An 18,892-nucleotide genomic window follows, 5' to 3' on the forward strand; every position below is an offset into this window, starting at 1 on the left:
ATATCTAAACATGTCTACATGTGGAAAACATCTTTTTCAAAGTTTGGAGGGAGAAGCATACACCAACTGGAACTTTGAATACATGTGAAAATTTACACTGACATCATTGACTGGGAATCATGCTGTGACACGTTTCATCTAGCGGTTTAGTATTAACGTCCATCTTCAAGCACAGACTAAAAGTTCAGAGAGAAAACACTAAATGCGTTCTTGCCAGATCTGAGTATAGTCGGGCCGGAGATAACTTAAAAACAATACAATAAACAACAAAATGTCAGGAGTTAAGACTTCAATTCCAAGATAAAAATCCACCCACCCCCTCTACCTGCCCCCCCTCCCCTCCGCTGGGAGCCACGCCCATCCAAACCCACCCACCCACCCCGTCCCTAGAGCCAACAACCCCGTCCCCTCACATTCCCCGAGTCGTCCAACCGGCGGCTGCTGTGGTGATTATGTGGCGTAGCGTTTGGTCCACTGTTTGGCTATCCTGTCGTGTTCAGGTCTGTTTGTTGTATACTGTGTGGCGATGCTTCCAACCAGAGGGTCAGCTGTAACACATCAACAAGACATGAAATCACTATCTCTGCACCTCTTACTTTCAATTCTGTCTGGGTTTTTGTACTTACAGGTATTTAAACATTTGAAAATCAGAATATTACAATATGAAATATGGAAACAGGAGAACTGGACACCCGACTCAAAGATGGCTCCTTGTTTTTTAAATGAGAACTGACACATGAACTGAGATAGTTTTCCAGTTTCCAGTGTATCTGACAGTTTTACTGCAGCATTAAAGATGTCAGCACCCTTAAATAACTAAAGACAACAGAGGAATATACTATAGATCTAATAATGTTTCCCTGCATTAAGAGATCTGTTATCAGATATTTCCAACCTCGTGTTTTGAATTTGCTTGGTTTTAGATCTATGTTAGACTTCAGTAGTGTTTCTGCCTTTGTAGCCTTCATGTGTTTATCAGCTGACTACCGGGCTCCTTCTGAACTCGTCTCCGTCTCTTTGTTTGCTCTGCAGATTTCTTTTTTTTTTTTTTTTTTTTTTTTTTTTTTTAAATGGAAGCTTTTCATATTCTCAGAGAAGAGAAAAGATGCAAAAGATTTAGAAGGAGAGCCTCGATTTAACACATTAAACTGCACAATTCTTTCCTTTAAATGATGAAATGTGAATTATAGGAAAAGTCTAGGAACCCCTGACTTAACCCAGATTCTGTGCTGCTATACAGTCACAGCAGCATTGCACTGCCAAAACTGTTTTACAAAATCATGTTTTTAATATTTTCTGTATTTTAGCACATGGTGCTATCAATAGGCTGCTGTACACAGTGATACCACGGCCATAAGAGCCACTGCTCAGATTTAGTAACTGATTTTAATTAAAGGTTAAAATTAAGTTCTATTGTTGGCTAGGCTGTTTCCTTTTCTCTTTAATATCATTAGTCTGTGCTGCCTTTGCACCTCATCATCCACAGAGTAAAACCCAACAATAGGGATAAAATACTGTCACTAAAAATGTAAGTTTAGAGCACTAATTGTAAGACAATTTGTACCACAGCTTCTTCACAAACCTCACATCACTAGTAATTTGTGGAAAGCCAATATTCTGGGACAGATCTGGATCATGAATGAGCAAAACACGGTCCTCAGACAGTCTGAACACTAGAGATCAGTGTTGTCTGCCATTGTCGACAGACAGCAAAGAAGTCTCTCCGTGCACACTAATTTGCATTTAAGTGACATTATGATGCATTTACTTTGAAACATGATTCTGAAAACTGAAAGCTAATTAAACTAAATGTAACTGATTAGCTCTTGCAGTCAGTACTGTTAAACTGCATCCTGTCTGTATGGATCTAGGACGCTGTTGTAGAGACTATCAACGCAGAGGATCCCATACTGAAACGAACTGAGCTTCAATCAATACCAAAATCAAAGGGAAAACAAAGACAGTGTAGATCAGTGTCTGGTTGTTCAGGCACTCTTACAGATCATTTATGATTCTGTCTGGCTGCTGACTGGTCGACTGTATGTACAGACACTGTCCAACCAACAATAAGAGCACTCTCCAGAAGAAGAGTTCTGTGCTAAAAGGGTCTGAGACAACCTGCGAGAAATAAAAGAGCGCTTTAAGGCTGTGTAATAACAGCAGCAGTGAGAGTAGATTTGAGAGTAATGCATTAAACCCTACAATCCTCAAAGCCCTGCAGATCACCTAAGACAGTCTAAATGATCTCTCTTCAATGATGCTCCACGAGAACAGAGAGAGAGTTTTAAAGAAGAAGACTAAGTTACAGCAGGTAATGAGATGAGTGAACAATGATTTCAGCATAAAGGAAGGAAAGACGTAAATGAGAAACACCTCCAGGCCGAGCCTGCAGGAAAGATACAAGTTAATATCACAGCATCAGCCGTGTGCAGGTTTAATGAGTCTACCCAGGCTTGTGCGTGTGTGCGTGTGTGTGTGTGTAGCAGCTCTCACCAGGGTTGCAGTCAGTGAGCAGGGAGCAGATGGACAGTAGGACCTTGGAGATGGTGAGCGCAGGACTCCAGTTGTCCTTCAGGATGTCCAGACAGATCACCCCCTGACTGTTGATGTTGCAGTGATAGATCCTCGTACGGAACGTCACCTGGAAAGACACAAAGCACATAACCCACAGCTTTAATACAACACAACCAGACTCCATCATAAACACACTGTAGAATGTGGACGTGAAGCGATACCCAAGTCAAGAGTAGTAGTATGGAGGTATGTTCATTTTAATTGTTAATTTTTACATTTTCTGAATGCAGTTTGGTTGCTAGAACTACTCCTTAAAAGGAAAGGACGAGGGCTAAGTGATCCCACATATCTGAGGGACCAGGGAATAAAGACTAGCAGTATGAGCTGCTGGTTTCATTTAGTGGCTTTTCACAGGCCAACGCTGCCCTCTAGTGGAACACACAAGACCATGTCTGAGGGAATCGATCAGTGCATAATTTGCAAAGACGTGTTTAAAGATCAGGCCTCGGTGAGCACAAAGAAAAACATCACTTAGTTTTACCTTCGGTGGTTTGAAGGGGTAGTCTGGTGTGAAGGCGATGTCCAAAAAGAACACTCCCCCCTCGTACACGGAGCCTGGAGGGCCCAGGATGGTCGACCTCCACTCATAGATGTTGTCTCCTTTAGGGCCCGCGCTGTCAGCACACAGAGAGGAAACACGTAGAAACATCTGGATGCTATGAAGCACGGTCTGTTTAGGATTTATTCTGGACACTGGATTCATGCGCCCCCCTCCTCCAGACCAGACCCAGCTCCCTCATAGAGCTTCAATTGTCCTGTGACGGCATGTTTGCTGCTTGTGTGTGGTCTGCCTCCTTAGCCACCCACTGACCTCTGGATAACCACCATGACTGATCCACATTCTGGTTTATTTGTTGTTGTCACTAACTTTTATTCTCTGAGTCATGATGGGCAGTATGTAAAAATAAGTCATGGCAAACTGAGCTTTACCAGTGGTGGTACTGATTCCCAGGTATTTGAGTCAATAGCATTAGAGAAAAGGTGGAACTCTTCTTTGATGAATCAGAAAGTTTCAACCTAATGCATGTGAAATCAGATTTCACACTTCACTACAAGACTATCTGTAACAGGCGTCTGTCTTCTACAACGTGTAAAGGCGTCTTCACCACCATAATGAACCAACAGAAGTGTCTCAGCTCTCGTGCAGTATTAGGCAGTAACACAAATATAGTCATACAGTAAATTGTACTGTATATACTGTACAGGAAAATAGAAACTGTTATTAAAACCCCTAAAGATGCTATATGAGTGTGTGTTGAGTGCCACCACCTCAACGTGAATGCTTGGCCTTAAACCACAAACCGTTACAGTATCCAAACCCTAGCTGAAATCATGACTTTGAGTTAAAAAATATAAATAAATAAATAAAAATCAGATCTATGCATCAAGGCTTATTCTGCAGATCACACAGCATTCACTAAATAACTCCGTTACCTCAGGTTTGTTTCACCAAATTCTACTTCAGAGTCAGAAATGACACAAAACCAAAAGGTCTACCATATTCATGAAGTCGGAGACATTTATAATGTGTTTTTGTTATCTTCTGGGCCAGGTGCTCTGTAAGACACAAATTGACTACGAGACTCAAAATGAAACTCAAGACAACCACAAAGACACACCAGACATCAACGAAAAGGCACAACCACAAAGGCTCAGTGCAGACCTTGCATCGACTTCCGTTCTGGGCAATCTGATCTCAAGTGGCCAGCTTTTAGCACCTGGATTCACACCTGCCGTTGAAACGTGTCTCCATATCGGTCTCCAGCCTGCTCTTTACGAGTCGGAGTTTATTTCTATAGCGTTTAAAAACAACCTCAGCAGACCAAAGAGCTGTAAAAGCAAAAATAAATCAAGAGAGCAGCTACAGCCACCGTCTCTAATGGCTAACGTTATGTACTGATGTCAGATTATAAGTCTCCAGTAATAAAAGGAAAACAAAGCCAGAGTCACACACAGTGTACTCATTAAATACCTTCACTTGTAAATTCTTGATTACATTTATTTCTTATTTAGTTAACAGCTACAAGGACAGAATATTCTAAAAGGCCAAATGTTAATGTAAGATCTGAATGACGTCAAAGACACGCAAAACAACCACATTGAGATTGAAAAAGGCCAAAGCTTTCTGCCACGAAATAGTTTAATAATCCTGTAAGGCCTCTTTATGATCGAGCTCTCTTCTTAAGCTTATTGTAAACCTGCAGATCCTCATGTCAATACAATTATCTTTCTAATGTGCTGAAGCTAGAAATCCTTCCAAACATCCATCCTATGTAATATTATTGGTGAATCATTAAAGCAGTAAAGAGCAATGACCCATCCGAGTCATTTTGCCAACAGAGTGGGAAGTGATAAAAAAGAACTTAATTTGCCTGCGGAGATAAAGCTGAAGAGTGGCGAGGCTGACGACTACAGCCGCTCCACAAGAGCCTTGATTCAACAGCAGCAACGCGGTAAGTCAACAGCAGCTTAAACGGTGAAGATGTTTTCACTTAATTGACTGCCTGACGAAGCGCTACAAAACACCCTTTACAGTTTGTCATTTGGTTTTAAAATGATAAGTAGGGCTCTTAAAGCGTGTTTGTCGGATAAAAACGACTTGTTTTCGGTGGAAAAATTGCGCATGCAAAAACGCCGCGCCGCAAAGCATTTTGACAAAGATGATTTGAATATTTTAAATAAACACAAAACGATCTACTATTCAGACAGCAGTTCCAAGAATAATTCGGTAAACAAATCCGATTCTGAGCACCCACTCCGCTTGTGTAATAAGCAGCTCTGTTCTAACAACAGGAGAGGTAAATGTCAGGCGGTAATCACACTTTCTGTCGCAGACGCTCCGCTGTCTGCTCTTATCGGCGCAGGGAGAACACATCCACACAAGGGGGTGAACGTACAGAAAATATCACAGCCAGCGGTCTGACCCTCCGCTCACACCGACGACTGCCTGAGAATTACATTGTTCCAATTTAACGGGTAAAATGACAGACACAACAAACACCGCATTCGTTTCTGTGCCTCCAGCAGGGCTTAGGGTGTCGGCGGTCCATACTCTTTATGGTGCCTTGTTAGAGCTGTAGTTAAGTCTGACACTATAGTAAAACGTATCTGAGACTGTTCAACTGTTGGTCAGACAAAAGAAGCTATTAAAGAGCCTGCTTTTGGGCCTCTGGGAGAGTACAGTGGGCATTTATGTTTTCACATTTGTTGTATTTAAGAAAGCAGGGGGTGGACGAATCAATAAAGCTGAACTCCATCTTACTGCAGACATTTAAGATGAGAAGGAATAAAAGCATACAGACGTCAAAAGCTACATTTCATTCAGACACTGTCTCCGTTTTCTAAACCACAGATTTTTTTTCAGTTTTATATGTCTGTTGAAAAATAATTATCAGTTGATTTACTACTCCCACATATTGTTGGCAGTAGTGGACTGAGAAATCTAAGGCAGCGACTATTCATTTGTTTCATTATCCCATAATCTGCTGCTTAGTTTTCTAACCAACAATCATCAGGTTGATAAAATATCATAAATAGTTGTTGTTTTTTTGTTGTCAGACTGTGGGGATGCATCCATATAACTTATTACACTAGAGATCCAAGATGTTCAGTTTGAACCTCCCAAATAAAGCACTAAAGCACAAAAAAATGATTTTCCATCTATGCCTGAAAAATGATTCCAAGTTCCCCTAAAGATACTGCAGATAAGCTGCAGATGAAAGGGGGACTCAGGAGACAGGTGAGAAAAAAAAAAAAAAAAAAGTGCTGTCCAAATACAGATTTCTTTTTTAGCTGCAGAGTTTCCTCAGCTAAGATACAATACACAGGAGCAGCAGATGCTCTGTGGAAACGGTGAATGTGGCGTTGCCACGGTTGCAACAGCCTCCAACAAATTTGAGCACAAAACACTCAGTGTTTTTGGCAGTACATTGTCACAGGGAAGTAAACGTTTGGCCTTTGGGGTATAAAATGTTAACACTTTATTACTATATCCTATTACAGGTCTTTAACTTTATTACTGGAAATCTTTCTGTGAAATGACGGTGCATGTGGAAGCCTCTAGTGTTCAGTTATAATCTGAGCTTTGTGCAGGTCTCTAAACAATCTAAAACCAGGGTGCCAATAAATAAATAAATAAATAAATAAATACTTAACACATAAGCTTTCACTGAGTGAGAGAGCTCTCATAACGTGTTCCACAATACATATCATTTCCCAAAGTCCTGCTCCACGCACACAACAAGCAGCTGTTTGTGGCTCTGATACAGCGGCAGCGATTCATTAGAGGCAGCAGATGTTATAATATTCCAGTGCACCCAGTCATGTCGGTGTTTGTTTGTACGCAGAGCGCAAAACTGAGATCAGATCAAGCGCTGGCTGGGGACACACGTGGAGACGAGTTTTAGTGCCAGGTGTTAGCACGGGTAGTTAAAGCAGAATGAGAGTTAAAGCATGTGAATGGGTTCTGCTGTTTCAGCATGAACACACTTAGATCTGGCGGCGACGGAATTAAAAGCACTCCTCAGATAACAGGAACTAAATTTATCAGTGGTGTTACCATCTGATAAACTATGCGGCTCTGTGTTACAGTGCACACATACGTGACTGTCACTAATTCAAACACTGCCTGGGATATATTACCGACAAAACAAGACTGGAGATTCAGTCGTAACAGACACAGTGCCCCATCTAGATGCTAAACTAACTGAGGACAATGCTCCCCGTGGTATAGAAATAACACACGTCTGCTAGAGGGATGCAGCTCATTAGCTTACTGACAATGTGTTAGCAGCATTCCTGCCAGGGAGCCCTGACCTGGGATGGGCCTGCTAATATACGTATCACGGTCACACCACAAGACCTCAGTCAGGACCCGCAGCTGTGCCAAGAATAGAAATTATATCATGTCCCACTGAATCAACCAGACTGAGGTTTCTTTCGCCCGACAACAGAGGCGTCTTACATTCACAGACCAGCCACAGAGAGAGCCTGGGCTTCCTCCCCGCCTGCTCCCAGCGCACACAAAGGCCACACAGTGCTTTGTGTGAGGCAGTAATATGCCATGCTATCACTGTTGTCATTCTCTTCAATATCAGGGGAGGGGGTCTTCTTCCATGACCTCCGTGTACACACGCACTGCAAGAAGAGTGCTGACATTTCAGCTGTTTGGTTTTTTCTAAGACTTTAACCTTTCAAACGGGCACGCAGCGGTTCACCCAAAACTGAACAGAGGAGAATATGTTCCACTAGCCGGCTGAATTCGTCTGCAGCAGATACAATGACCTCTAACTTGTACGTGTCAAAGACTTCGCATACATTTTATCCTCTATACACCGGCGGGGAAGGAAAACAGATTTTCCATTCTGCATGAATTCAACTACAAAGTAAACTATTTCAACAAACGAAAGCTTGACAAACAAATGTCCAGCTACACACACAACTATTAACCTGTACTTTTAAAAAAAAAAAAAAAGAGACTGAGATACTGTTTGTTCAAATGTTCAATATGATCTTTATATCAAGGCATCAAGCGTTTCAAAAGCATCAAGAACTTCACATCGTCTGAAACACGTTAGAAGAAGTGTGCGTCTGCCCCGTTCAGTAAATGTGTGGCACAGAGGAGCAGCAGCACATTCACTGCAGATGACGGAGATGAACGAGTGTGAGAGAGCTTCTCCCGTCTCTTCTGAGTTTCTCTCAGAGGAACATATGTTTATAGTGAGTTTGTCAGACAATGTCGTGATTAGAAATTCAGTATTTTACCAGCGCAGAGCAGCAGCTTGAAAGAGGCTTTGGGCTAATGCGTAGTCTCAACGGGGTATTTCAGTCACTATTTCACTGAAAATAAATATGTAAGTGAGAGACAATATTAGACTACAGCGTCCATATATGAGCACATGTCTCACGTTAAGCTGCTCACTTGTGCCTTAAATTGCCCCCCCCCCCCCCCGGGACAAATAAAGTTTTCTGAATCTGAATCTGAATGTCTTCAAGTATTTTATTTATACACCTACTCTATACGAAGACACAAAACACAATAGAAACTACTCGAGGACATCCGAGTGGTGTGATTTAAGCATCAGTCTGTTGGTGGTGATGAAGCAGTGATGTAACAGACTATTTTAATACAGACCAGACGCTACAGACTGGTTGAAGGACCATAAAGACACAGAGAGAGCCTGCTTGGTAGGATCAGATTTCTCCGTCCAGTCCAGTGTGAGTTGCACTACTAAGAAATTCCACAAGATTCCCATGATCTCCCTGGACTGGAACTTCCCCGGCACACACATTTTTTTTTTATTTTTTTTTTATGGGGGACGTTGATCTGTGGTCACTCTGCTGGGAACTGACTCTACTCAGACAAAGATCTGCTGCTCAAAAAGCCACATCACCAAGTACCTCCACTGACTATTGTATTCTTATTTTCCTAGTCTGCACCAATCAAACTAAAGCATAGACAGTTATTCGCCATTGTTACTGCTGGAAAAGTCAATCACAGCAGTATATTCTGAACGGCAAACATGTATTTTAGTTTCAACTCGACTTTCCGCGTAAAATCCTTACAAATGATAACAAAAGATCAAAATGCATCCGTCCTTTTGAGTATTCCACCTTCTATCATTGCTCCTTGTGTTTAAATTAACCTGTTGTTGTTTCTCCATCTCAGCCCTTAATTCTTTCTGCCGCTGCCCAAGCATCATCTTTCCCATGTATCTTAATATACACACTGTCGTCAGCACACACTGGGCTTCATTTTCAATCACCACCGTCTGCCTGCAATGGTATTGTGATGACAAGGAGAAACACTGTAATAAGCCGTCTGACTGAGACAATATAATGACTCCACTTCACTGGAGTGCCGAGCAGAGACTATGCAGCGGCAACACACGTCCACCCCCTCCCACCCCGCCACTTTAATACAATGGCAATCAGCCTCTAGATGTTCTTTCAGAGCTGCGTGAGGACAGCGCAGGATTAATATCACACAATGATACTCCTCCACTGGAAAGCAGAGTCAGATTCCAGAGTGATGCATTCTGCCTCACAGATTGTGGTTATTATTGCTTTAAATGGGGGAGCTCATGATTCTCACATTAATGAGAAACTTATTCAAATGTTAAAGACACATTTTCCAAGCTGTAATCAAAAGCGAACTGTCTAAATATTCCAAAAGTCCAAATTTAATGCAAAAATAATAATTTTATTTTTTTCAAACTTGTGACACATTTAAATACTTCTGATGCCTAATCAATTAGACTAATCCACTCAAGTATTATTTATGGCCAACCGCGCCATCTCATAAAGCTACACTTGGGTGTTAGCTTGCAAGTTGAAGAAGATAAAGGAGGAGCCGTGTGCGTCTGGGTCTCATTTTGCAAAAATCGAGAGATGTTCAATTCCCCACCATTCAACCCTTAAACAGCCTGAAGCAACACCGAACAGAGGATTTCTCTATTCTGGAGTAGCTGCGATGAGCCACAACAGCAACGTAACATATGTGCTGAGAGGGGAACCAGAGGAAAAGTCACGGGCGCATCGAACCGATTTATTCAGTGTGACACCCAATGTGCACAGCATGTTTCACAATAATGTCCCAGTGAGAGTTTGGCACATCTCAAATAAAACTGGGAATCCTGGCTCGGTGCTGGCGCTACGTGCACTGTTAAGGGGCTACACAAAAGCTGTTTACTAGTGCCGATACTGGAATTTCACTACGATGACAAAACTGACGTGCCGTGGAAGCCAGCCCAAGTTCCCACTCCTACAAAATCTGGTTCGGGCAGAATTTATGCGATGACGGACGGGAGAGTAACAGTGACGCTGTCATACACATCATCTCAGCACCGCAGAGTTGAATTTGTTAACAATAAAATGACTCTGACTGATTGGAGGATTATCCAGTTGTATGCAGAGCTGTTTTTTTTTCCCTCTGCGTCAGTTGAAACATAAATATATTCGAAGCCCAATGGTATGTCACCAGACTTATACTCTGATAAGAATGAAACCAGGCTACACCGGCCTCACACTGAATAAAAGACACATGCCATACCTGACAATGCTTTGTCTTATGACTCAGTCCAGCTAATCTTATTTTCATAGGATGTACTAGTAATGTCTTGAAAGTTTCCTGGCAAAAATCCAAAAGTAATTTGACACTAATTATAACGCAGTCAGAGACAAACATCTAGTCTGCACACAGTCACAGACTCAAACTTAAAACAGCATGGTAAAGGGCTCAACATCTATTTACACTCGGATTTATTCATGAAGTCTTTGTATATTAAATTGTTTGCTTGGCTCATGCAAATAACACTGACTACATAACTGTATGTTTTATACCCACTGGAAGCAATTAGCTGTCGAGAACAGGATAGTATCTTCCCTGTAAATGCTGCCAGATTACTCATTAAAGGAAACTTCCTGTGAAATTATTTGCAGTTTACAGGCCTGTAAAATACAGCTTTTGTTTTCATTCAACAAGCGAGGCTTGTAAAGTAAAACTTTCCAATCCCGAATGATCAAATCTGCAAAATCTGATTTCAAGTGGGAGACAAACGTAAGACTACAAACATGATCAGAGATTTGATTCCCAACCTTCACCACCCGACGGTCTCTGACATTCAGTCCTTGGCACATATTCCATTCAGTACAAACAAAGAATTGAATGTCAATACTTAATCCTACCTGTTGCTGACTGGGTAGATCAAACTAAATATCTTTGTCCCCTTGCTCCCGGTAAGCAGAGAGGAAACTTGCTCAAACTTCCATCTGCGAAGCAGCAGAAGCTCAGAGCTCGGCGCTGCTTTCAGGGCTTTCTGAGGTAACAGCAGTGTACAGGCCAGCCACTTCCTCTCCAGGGAGGAGGCTTTTTATAGCTGTGAAGAAGCTGTTGAGAAAACCTCAGTACTCTGCAACACGCGAGCCAGTAACACACTGCAGAGGTGTGTGTGGAAAGAGACTGACGCTTACATCAGCTACTGAACAGAGGGATCATGTGAAGCTCAGACGGCTCTCACCAGGCGCTGGTTTTATCTTTAGATATATGATCAGCAGAAAGGCAGAAAAGATGTTAAGGGACTACCAAATGGTTCAAGCTAAAAATACCAAAAACAATCAATAGTCTTTATGACACCGTATCTGTCCAGACCCAGTGAGCACTAATGACCCTACTGTACACAGCTTGTAACTTTCCTGAACTGTCATGAGCCCCGGCCCTGGAATGTCAGGAATCTGACAGATACCCCAGGGCAACGTCTCAAGAGGAGATACGGTGAATGAGAACAGAGAGGGCAGGGTGGAAGATAGAGAGAAGAAACCGAGTGTCAGGAAGCAAGCAATAAATAAAGCTGGTGGAGAGGAAAAAGGAATAAAACATGGTGAATGAAAGCAACAGAAGCTGGGAGGGACTGAGGGGGTGAAGAAGGCCTGTGATGTCTGGAGTTCACACTTCAGTGGCAACAAGGCCGTAGAAAAAGAAAAGGGGCCGGCATGGCACTCCCTGTGTGGAGTATAATTAGATTTTGATAAATGACAGATGAAAGACTCTGTCTTATAGTGCTCATAAAACAAAGTTTGTTAACAGAGGGGGTGCTGAGGATAATGGAAACCAGTCAGAAGAAGCCTTTTCTTCATCAGTCAGTGTCCGGTTTAAGAGCAAGGACGCCGAAAACTACCTCGAGAGAAATGAGACGACGACCAAACTGACTCATGGACATGTAATCCATTAAACAGCATCTGCAAGGCGGAGCTGGCCAGCTCCATTCATACCCTAATGAGGAGATTCTCTGCTAAATGAAGCAGAAAGGACCAAAATCCACTAAAAACCCCCTTTCAGCACGTGGTGCCGAACACAGGGTGTTTTCTACACAGTGGCACTGAACAAAACGAGGCCTTTCACCACGCTGCTGAGGAAACGGCTAAATCTGTCAGTGTGCAGCCACACCATGCACGCTTGGAGCCATTAATCTCCGCTCTAAAGCATTTGCTTCTTTAGTTCATTTGGCCAGGTAAGAATAGTGATCGATGCCAGAAAATGCGGATCTCACGGCATCTTCCAGGAGCGCTGAAGCACGGTTCAGTCCAAATGAGCACAGCACTGGGACTGATCAGAAACCAATCCAAAATGCACGGCGCACTGTGCTGGCATCCGCCATTCAATGAGGAAATCTGGTCCTTCTGATTATACTTCCTGTGTGTATTAAACTCCAGTTTCTACACAAAAAACTACAGTGATATATGAGGCTTTTATATTTCTCTTTTTCCATGTAAAAGCTAGGAAAAGACAAAAAAAACAGATTCTGAGAGACAGTCAACACCAGGATACATTTAGTGATGGATCAGCCAGGGCTTGGCATTAAGAATCGACTCTAACTTTCAGTTTTAAAGAAATATTTTAACACATTTGGATTCTGCTCATCCGTGTACAAAACCAACCACGCGTCTACCAGGTCCTGGATATCAGTCAGCACACATTAGCTGTGTGGTTCAGTGTTTATTTATGTGCGCTGACTAGCACACGCAGTTGTGCTGAAGAGGGGCGGTGAACGCGACAAACTCTTACGCTCATCGTGCCACGTTATGACTGACAGATGAAACTACACGACCACATGCAGCGTACGCTCTTCTGTGACTGCAGCGACGTGTTGGTTCTTCCTTCACACACACACCTTCCCACAACAAACCCACTAATCTACGTCATATGCACATGTTACCCACAGGGCCACTTTCCTTAATTAGGGGGTGGGAGGGTGTGTGAGGGGGGGGCGGGTGCTCGTCCAGTAACACACAGAAGCAGTTTAGGCTCTGGGCGTGTTAACCCAAATTGTTAAAAATAAAACATATGGTTACTAGGTGTTTGTTTATCTTGACAGATTGACAGAGGCGGTGGTGAAAGAAGAAGTCAGATTGTTTACCTAAGTAATGGTGCTATTGTCATGTATGAGTAAAGTATGTTGGAAGTCAGAAATGGCATCAAGGTCACACAAAGGGACACCTTTATAATGCTTGTTCAGCCCAACCAATTAAATCAGAAGTTATAAAATGTAGATTTGAATGCTTAAAGCACTTAAAGCAGGGAAAAACTGCCAACTGTCACATTAACTACAGCAGCTAACATCTTTGTCTGAGGTGCTACAACTTGACTTTGAATAATATGATCAAATCAGACAGTTACCTTGTGTCAAACAGCTTCAAAACTACATCTCATGCCGGCAACCCTTCATTCATTAGAAGTATTTCCTCACTAAGCCGGCAGAGCCTCAGAGGGCCTCAGTGTGAGGAGTTAATCTGGGGCACCGTAGGGAGTTTGTGGGCTACAGTGCACATTTTGCTAAAGTTGAGATTATGACTCACACACACACACGTACGTACAACACACACACCGAGGAGTGCTGCGTGAAACCGCTCCTGCTGAAGCCTAAAGCTCCCCTGCAGCCACGGTGCAGCATTTAAATGCTTGTTTTGGCTCTTAGCTGTGTGACTTGGGGCTTTTGAGCCCGCTGCCATGCAATCAGCTCGCCTTTAAGGTCTAGACATCGTGACCTGGAGTTCTGACATGCACCTCACCCACTTTACTGCAGCAATCAACCACAGAGCTGCCATTACTGCATACTGGTAGATTAAGCTTGAAAAATGACATCAGCTCTGCCCATACACCTCTCTCCAATCCTCCCCGCGCTCTGCTCGTAGCGAGGGAGTGTCTTCATGAGACGGCAATGGCTTCACTCCAACGGGCACAATGCATGATAACCTAGAAATTTATGAATGCTCTCCAGAACGAGGCCGGCAACATACAAGCCAGCATGTTAACGCCACAAGATTTGTAGTAACTGTGCCACGTGTAGCTCACGCTCAACATCCACTCTCACAACGTCTACGTAAACCTGACAGACTTGTTTTAAAGACAGGTTGAACAGACTGAATTTGGCAAAAATAAATAGATACGTTTTCTTTTCCAGGCCCGATTCCTCGACAGGAATGCAAACATGCCCCTGCCCTCTCTGAACAATTAACAGAACCTGATAAAATCGTGCAGCTGGTTACAGGCTGCTTTTTTTTTCTGTTTTATAAGCATGGGATACAAAGCTGGGTTTCTCTTCACTGATAACAGCTACATAGTTGACCAGTTATGGCGACAATGATAACCCTTTGCTCTCTCTCTCTCTCTCTGTCTCTCTCTCTCCTATAAACCCTGAAGAGAAAGCTGGCAGCTAATTTTTAGTGTGGTATAGCCAGATTTGAATCTTATCAGAATACGAGTCTGATAAAACACCATTTGGATTTCATTAAAGGGCTTGTTTCAACTGATACAGAGAAAAAAAAAAAATTGCATCTGCATGTAATGGACAGTCCTCCGACCAATCGATGCCATGTCGCTTTCACAGTAAGACTTACAACCTGGATACTGAAGGTGGAGTGGCAAACTGGTGATTTACTGCAAACATGATATGACACGAACACAGCATTAGCTTTGGACCGGCGGTCCACCGCTCTGGATCCATGTTTAAGATGACCACATTCAAAGTTTAGCAGCTACAACAATCAGTGTCTAAACGGACACGAGGTCGTCACCGAGATCATTTGCAGAAAACGAGGCGCGCCACCCTGTGAGGGTTTCTGCTTTTCAAAACATTAAAGTTACTTCTGGTCAAGGGTAAACAGCACAGATACTGGCCTTCTCAGCACACGTACACCAGACAGCAGACAGCAGCCGGCTATAAATCAATGTACGCTGACTAAAACAACCAGAGCTCATTATCACTGCAGCAGTTGTATAATCACGCCGCTTTAAATTTGCAGTTTTCATATAAAGATGATTAAACATTCACCCTGTGACAGAACTATACCTACTGCCAACACAACACTTTAATTATGGCATCTCTATATATAAAAAAAAAAAAACATCATGACATTGCGTACCTTGCTTTGAGAAGCACGAATAAGTCAAATACGAGATGCTTTTTTAATACACCAAGCTGTACAGGAAGCGCATAAAACTGAGACAAAATGACAAATCTGAAATGTGAAACACTTAAGCACACAAACCAAATGGTAAACATTGCAATTTGTCTTAAGCCACTGTAAGATCAGCAGCTGAATAAAGCCAGGGATTTGGTGAATCATTACTGCGATACTGATATTATTTGTCTTCAGACTCACTAGACACCCAAAGCAGTGAAGCAAAGAGGTCTTTTCTGCGTCATTCTGACAAACAGACAACGAGGGGCTATTCAGACACCAGCTGAAGGACTTTGCATTGAAATTCAAAACCTCTCAAAAAAAAAAAAAAAAACAGCCATTAATTCTTCATTTAGAGAAAAAAATAACCACAGTGCTGTCGAAACTGGCAAGTCAGTGACCCAGATCTTCTGACTGACACTTTAATAAAATGCAGCATTCGCTTACCTGCAATTTGGCGGTGGGTCCAATGTAATGTCAGCCAACTCCTTCTGAATTCTGAAAAACCAAATAAGAGCCATTAAGATCAAATAGTGCACATCCACACTGCGACAGGGTCGAGTCATTCACCAATCAGGCATAACATTAAAACCACTGACAGGAGATCTCATGCCGGCATCTCATGCCCTTTGACCTTTGACCATCTTGTGACAATTCAATGTTCTGCTGGGAAACTTTTGGACCTGGCATTCATGTGGATGTTACTTAGATGTGTAGCACCCATCTAGACCAGACCAGGCACCCCCACCCCATAGCAATGATACTCCTTGATGGCAGCAGCCATCCTCAGCAGGATGCAGCCTGACACAGACACACAAAAACGGTTTATGAACAACTCACAGCACAAGGTGTTGATCTGGCCTCCAAATTCACTAGATCCCAAACTGATCAAGTATCTGTGGGATGCTCCACAGAGGCCCCTCCCCTCAACCCATAGGACCCAAAGGCCCCCCATTAACAAAATTATGTTGCCAGACACCGCGGGACACCCTCAGAAGGCCCATGTCCATCCTCTGATGAGTCACAACTGTTTTGGAGGCACAAGGGAGTCCTACACAATATTAGGTCATAAGATGGTCATAATGTTATGTCTAATCAGTGTATAACCTCATTCTGTGTGACAGCAAAGCACCAGGGAGTCATGGAAAGCCTGTCAGCCATAAATATGTCATATGTCAGACAGGACCATGAGCAACTCTTTAAATGTAGAATCAAGACAGATTCAGTTTTGAATGTATGCTCCTCTTGTTTGCGGTTCTCTAAATCACACACTGTGCACAGACAATTTAGCTCAACCTGTCAGTTTTACACAGGGATTGCTGGAGAAGGTGATAAACCCTCTGAAGACAAAGGGCAGCATTTATAAGCAGATACGTAGCCTGAAATCAGTCACTGTGGCAAAGTCAATCACCCGGAGCCAGTAATGTTCACCACATCCCTCACCACCTGCAGCTCACCTTTTCGCGCTGGTAGACAGGAGTTTGGAAGGGGGCTTGCTCATGCTGGCTTTGCTTTCTCGTTTCTTGGGGGTGTTCGCCTCCTGCTGCTGCTGCTGCTGCTGCTGCTGTTGCTGGTGATGATGCTGATGCTGATGGGTTGAGGATGAAGAGGAGGAAGAGCTTGTACTGGCACGGGAATCTTCATCCGACATACCGAGCCTGGGGAACAAACACGAGATTAAGGAACTCCTTCAGCCACAAAGTGTCATTTAAATAATCCGACATTCAACTGGAAAAACCTCCCGCAGGGGCAAAAATAATAAAGCTCCTGCAAGATTGGGGATTTAAAAAAAAAAAAAATCTTTAGGTTACACTCTTAAATTCGGCGTGAGCATAATGAGATCACTTTCAAATAAAAAATGCGCTTACAACATTTTTTTTCCCCCCCCGTTAAAATGCCTGCGAGATGTGTGAAGCAATTTAAGTTGAAATTTTATTAAAACGTAATACTGTCCGACGGTGGCGCCGAATTAAATTAAATTATTCTACTAAGCCATGAAGTGTTAAATCGAGTCGACACAGTCGCCGACATAAGCGTTAACTTAAATGTTTGGATTTTTTTAATGGACTCTTGCACACCGTTTTCCACACTCGTTCGCGGTGTGTGTCTGAGCTATAGGCTTGCTCGCCAAGTGTGAACCCCAGCAGTTAAACTCCGTAACGTCGCTTTACCGAGCAGGCCCGGGCCAGACGGTGACCCGAGTGAACTGGTCCCACCGGTCTGAACGCGGTCCGTGGGGATGATAGTGGGGAACTTATCGAGACACTCGGCGGAGCGTTTTTTTTTTTTTTCCTCTTCCTCAGCGCCGAATTGTGACCTCCGCTAATGTTTTGCAGTCGGGCGTTATTTTTAGCCACGTCGGGCTGCGACAAAGGAAATCATCTGGTGAAATAGTTCGGCTAAAGGCCTAGTTCTGGCCGACAACCGCGGAGCAGCACACGGCCACACGGCTACGGCTCCGACGTCGTTTCAATTGAACGGGTCGAAGAGGGGAGAAGAGAAAAAAAAAGCAGAAATACACGGACGGGGCGATGTCGCAGTCGGCAGGGAACCCCGACACTACACCTCAACAATTTCCAGCCGAATGAAACTTTGGCTTAAAGAAGTCAGCGGGGGTCCTACGTCGCTGCCAGACACTTTCAAACGCCCCGAACCCACGCCACGACGTGAAAAGAGGACACAACGCGCCGCTCGCTTAAAGGTTTTTCTCGCCTTTTTAAAGCTATATCCGTCGACATGCAGCTGATCTCAGTCAGCCACAGGATGGACCGACTCCTCAATCCTTCCCTGGCGTCAACGCGGACACGTTAGTGGCCCCCACGCGCCCGCTCCCCAAAAACATACTAATTACATAAAGTGTTACAATATTAGGCGCCGTAATACAAATAGCCCGCATTAGATACCTTTCTTTGTGTGTGTGTGCACAGCCTATGTGTGTGTGCCTCCGCCGCCTGGACGCACCAGTGTCAATGCGCGTAAACGAGGAGAAATGTAACTTCCGGTCAATGTCTTAAATAAAAGCGGAAAAAAGGAGGTATTGATAAGACAAACTTTACACATCAGATATCCGTGACCTTTTTTAAAAAAAGAAATACCACGTGAATATTTTACAAAATGAATTTAAAACAATATTAAAAACTGAAAATACTCAAAAAGAAAGAGAAATGCTATATAATAGGCTCTACTATTGCTGTTATTGATAATAATTTTCATGCAAGGTACATCTTTTATTACACAGATCAGCACTATACTTTACTATGAGGTTTTATTCCAGTGCAATGCTGTAAAACCACTTGTTTAAAAGATGTTCCTCAGCAGCAGAAGTTAATTATTGAACTTTATTCATACAGCCATGTTCTGA

General features: G+C 43.0%; 1 protein-coding gene across 2 annotated transcripts; it reads right to left on the reverse strand.

Annotated features, from left to right (window-relative positions):
- Positions 1 to 391: 391 nt before the first annotated feature.
- Positions 392 to 18,503, reverse strand: ube2e1 (ubiquitin-conjugating enzyme E2E 1). 2 transcript variants are annotated; one of them, XM_084563532.1, is made up of 6 exons: positions 18,435 to 18,503; positions 16,989 to 17,189; positions 15,979 to 16,029; positions 3,056 to 3,188; positions 2,494 to 2,641; positions 392 to 548 (listed from the first exon to the last, which is right to left on the reverse strand). In XM_084563532.1, the coding sequence occupies exons 2-6, from the start codon at positions 17,180 to 17,182 to the stop codon at positions 451 to 453; spliced, it is 624 nt and encodes a 207-aa protein (XP_084419658.1). In that variant the 5' UTR covers positions 17,183 to 17,189; positions 18,435 to 18,503; the 3' UTR covers positions 392 to 450. The 2 variants fall into 2 exon arrangements, with proteins under 2 accessions (XP_084419658.1, XP_084419659.1); XM_084563533.1 differs by lacking the exon at positions 18,435 to 18,503 and adding an exon at positions 18,051 to 18,399.
- Positions 18,504 to 18,892: the final 389 nt, after the last annotated feature.

Source organism: Chelon labrosus (assembly GCF_963514085.1).
Source record: "Chelon labrosus genome assembly, chromosome: 16".
In the NCBI taxonomy this organism is placed as follows: Eukaryota; Metazoa; Chordata; class Actinopteri; order Mugiliformes; family Mugilidae; genus Chelon; species Chelon labrosus.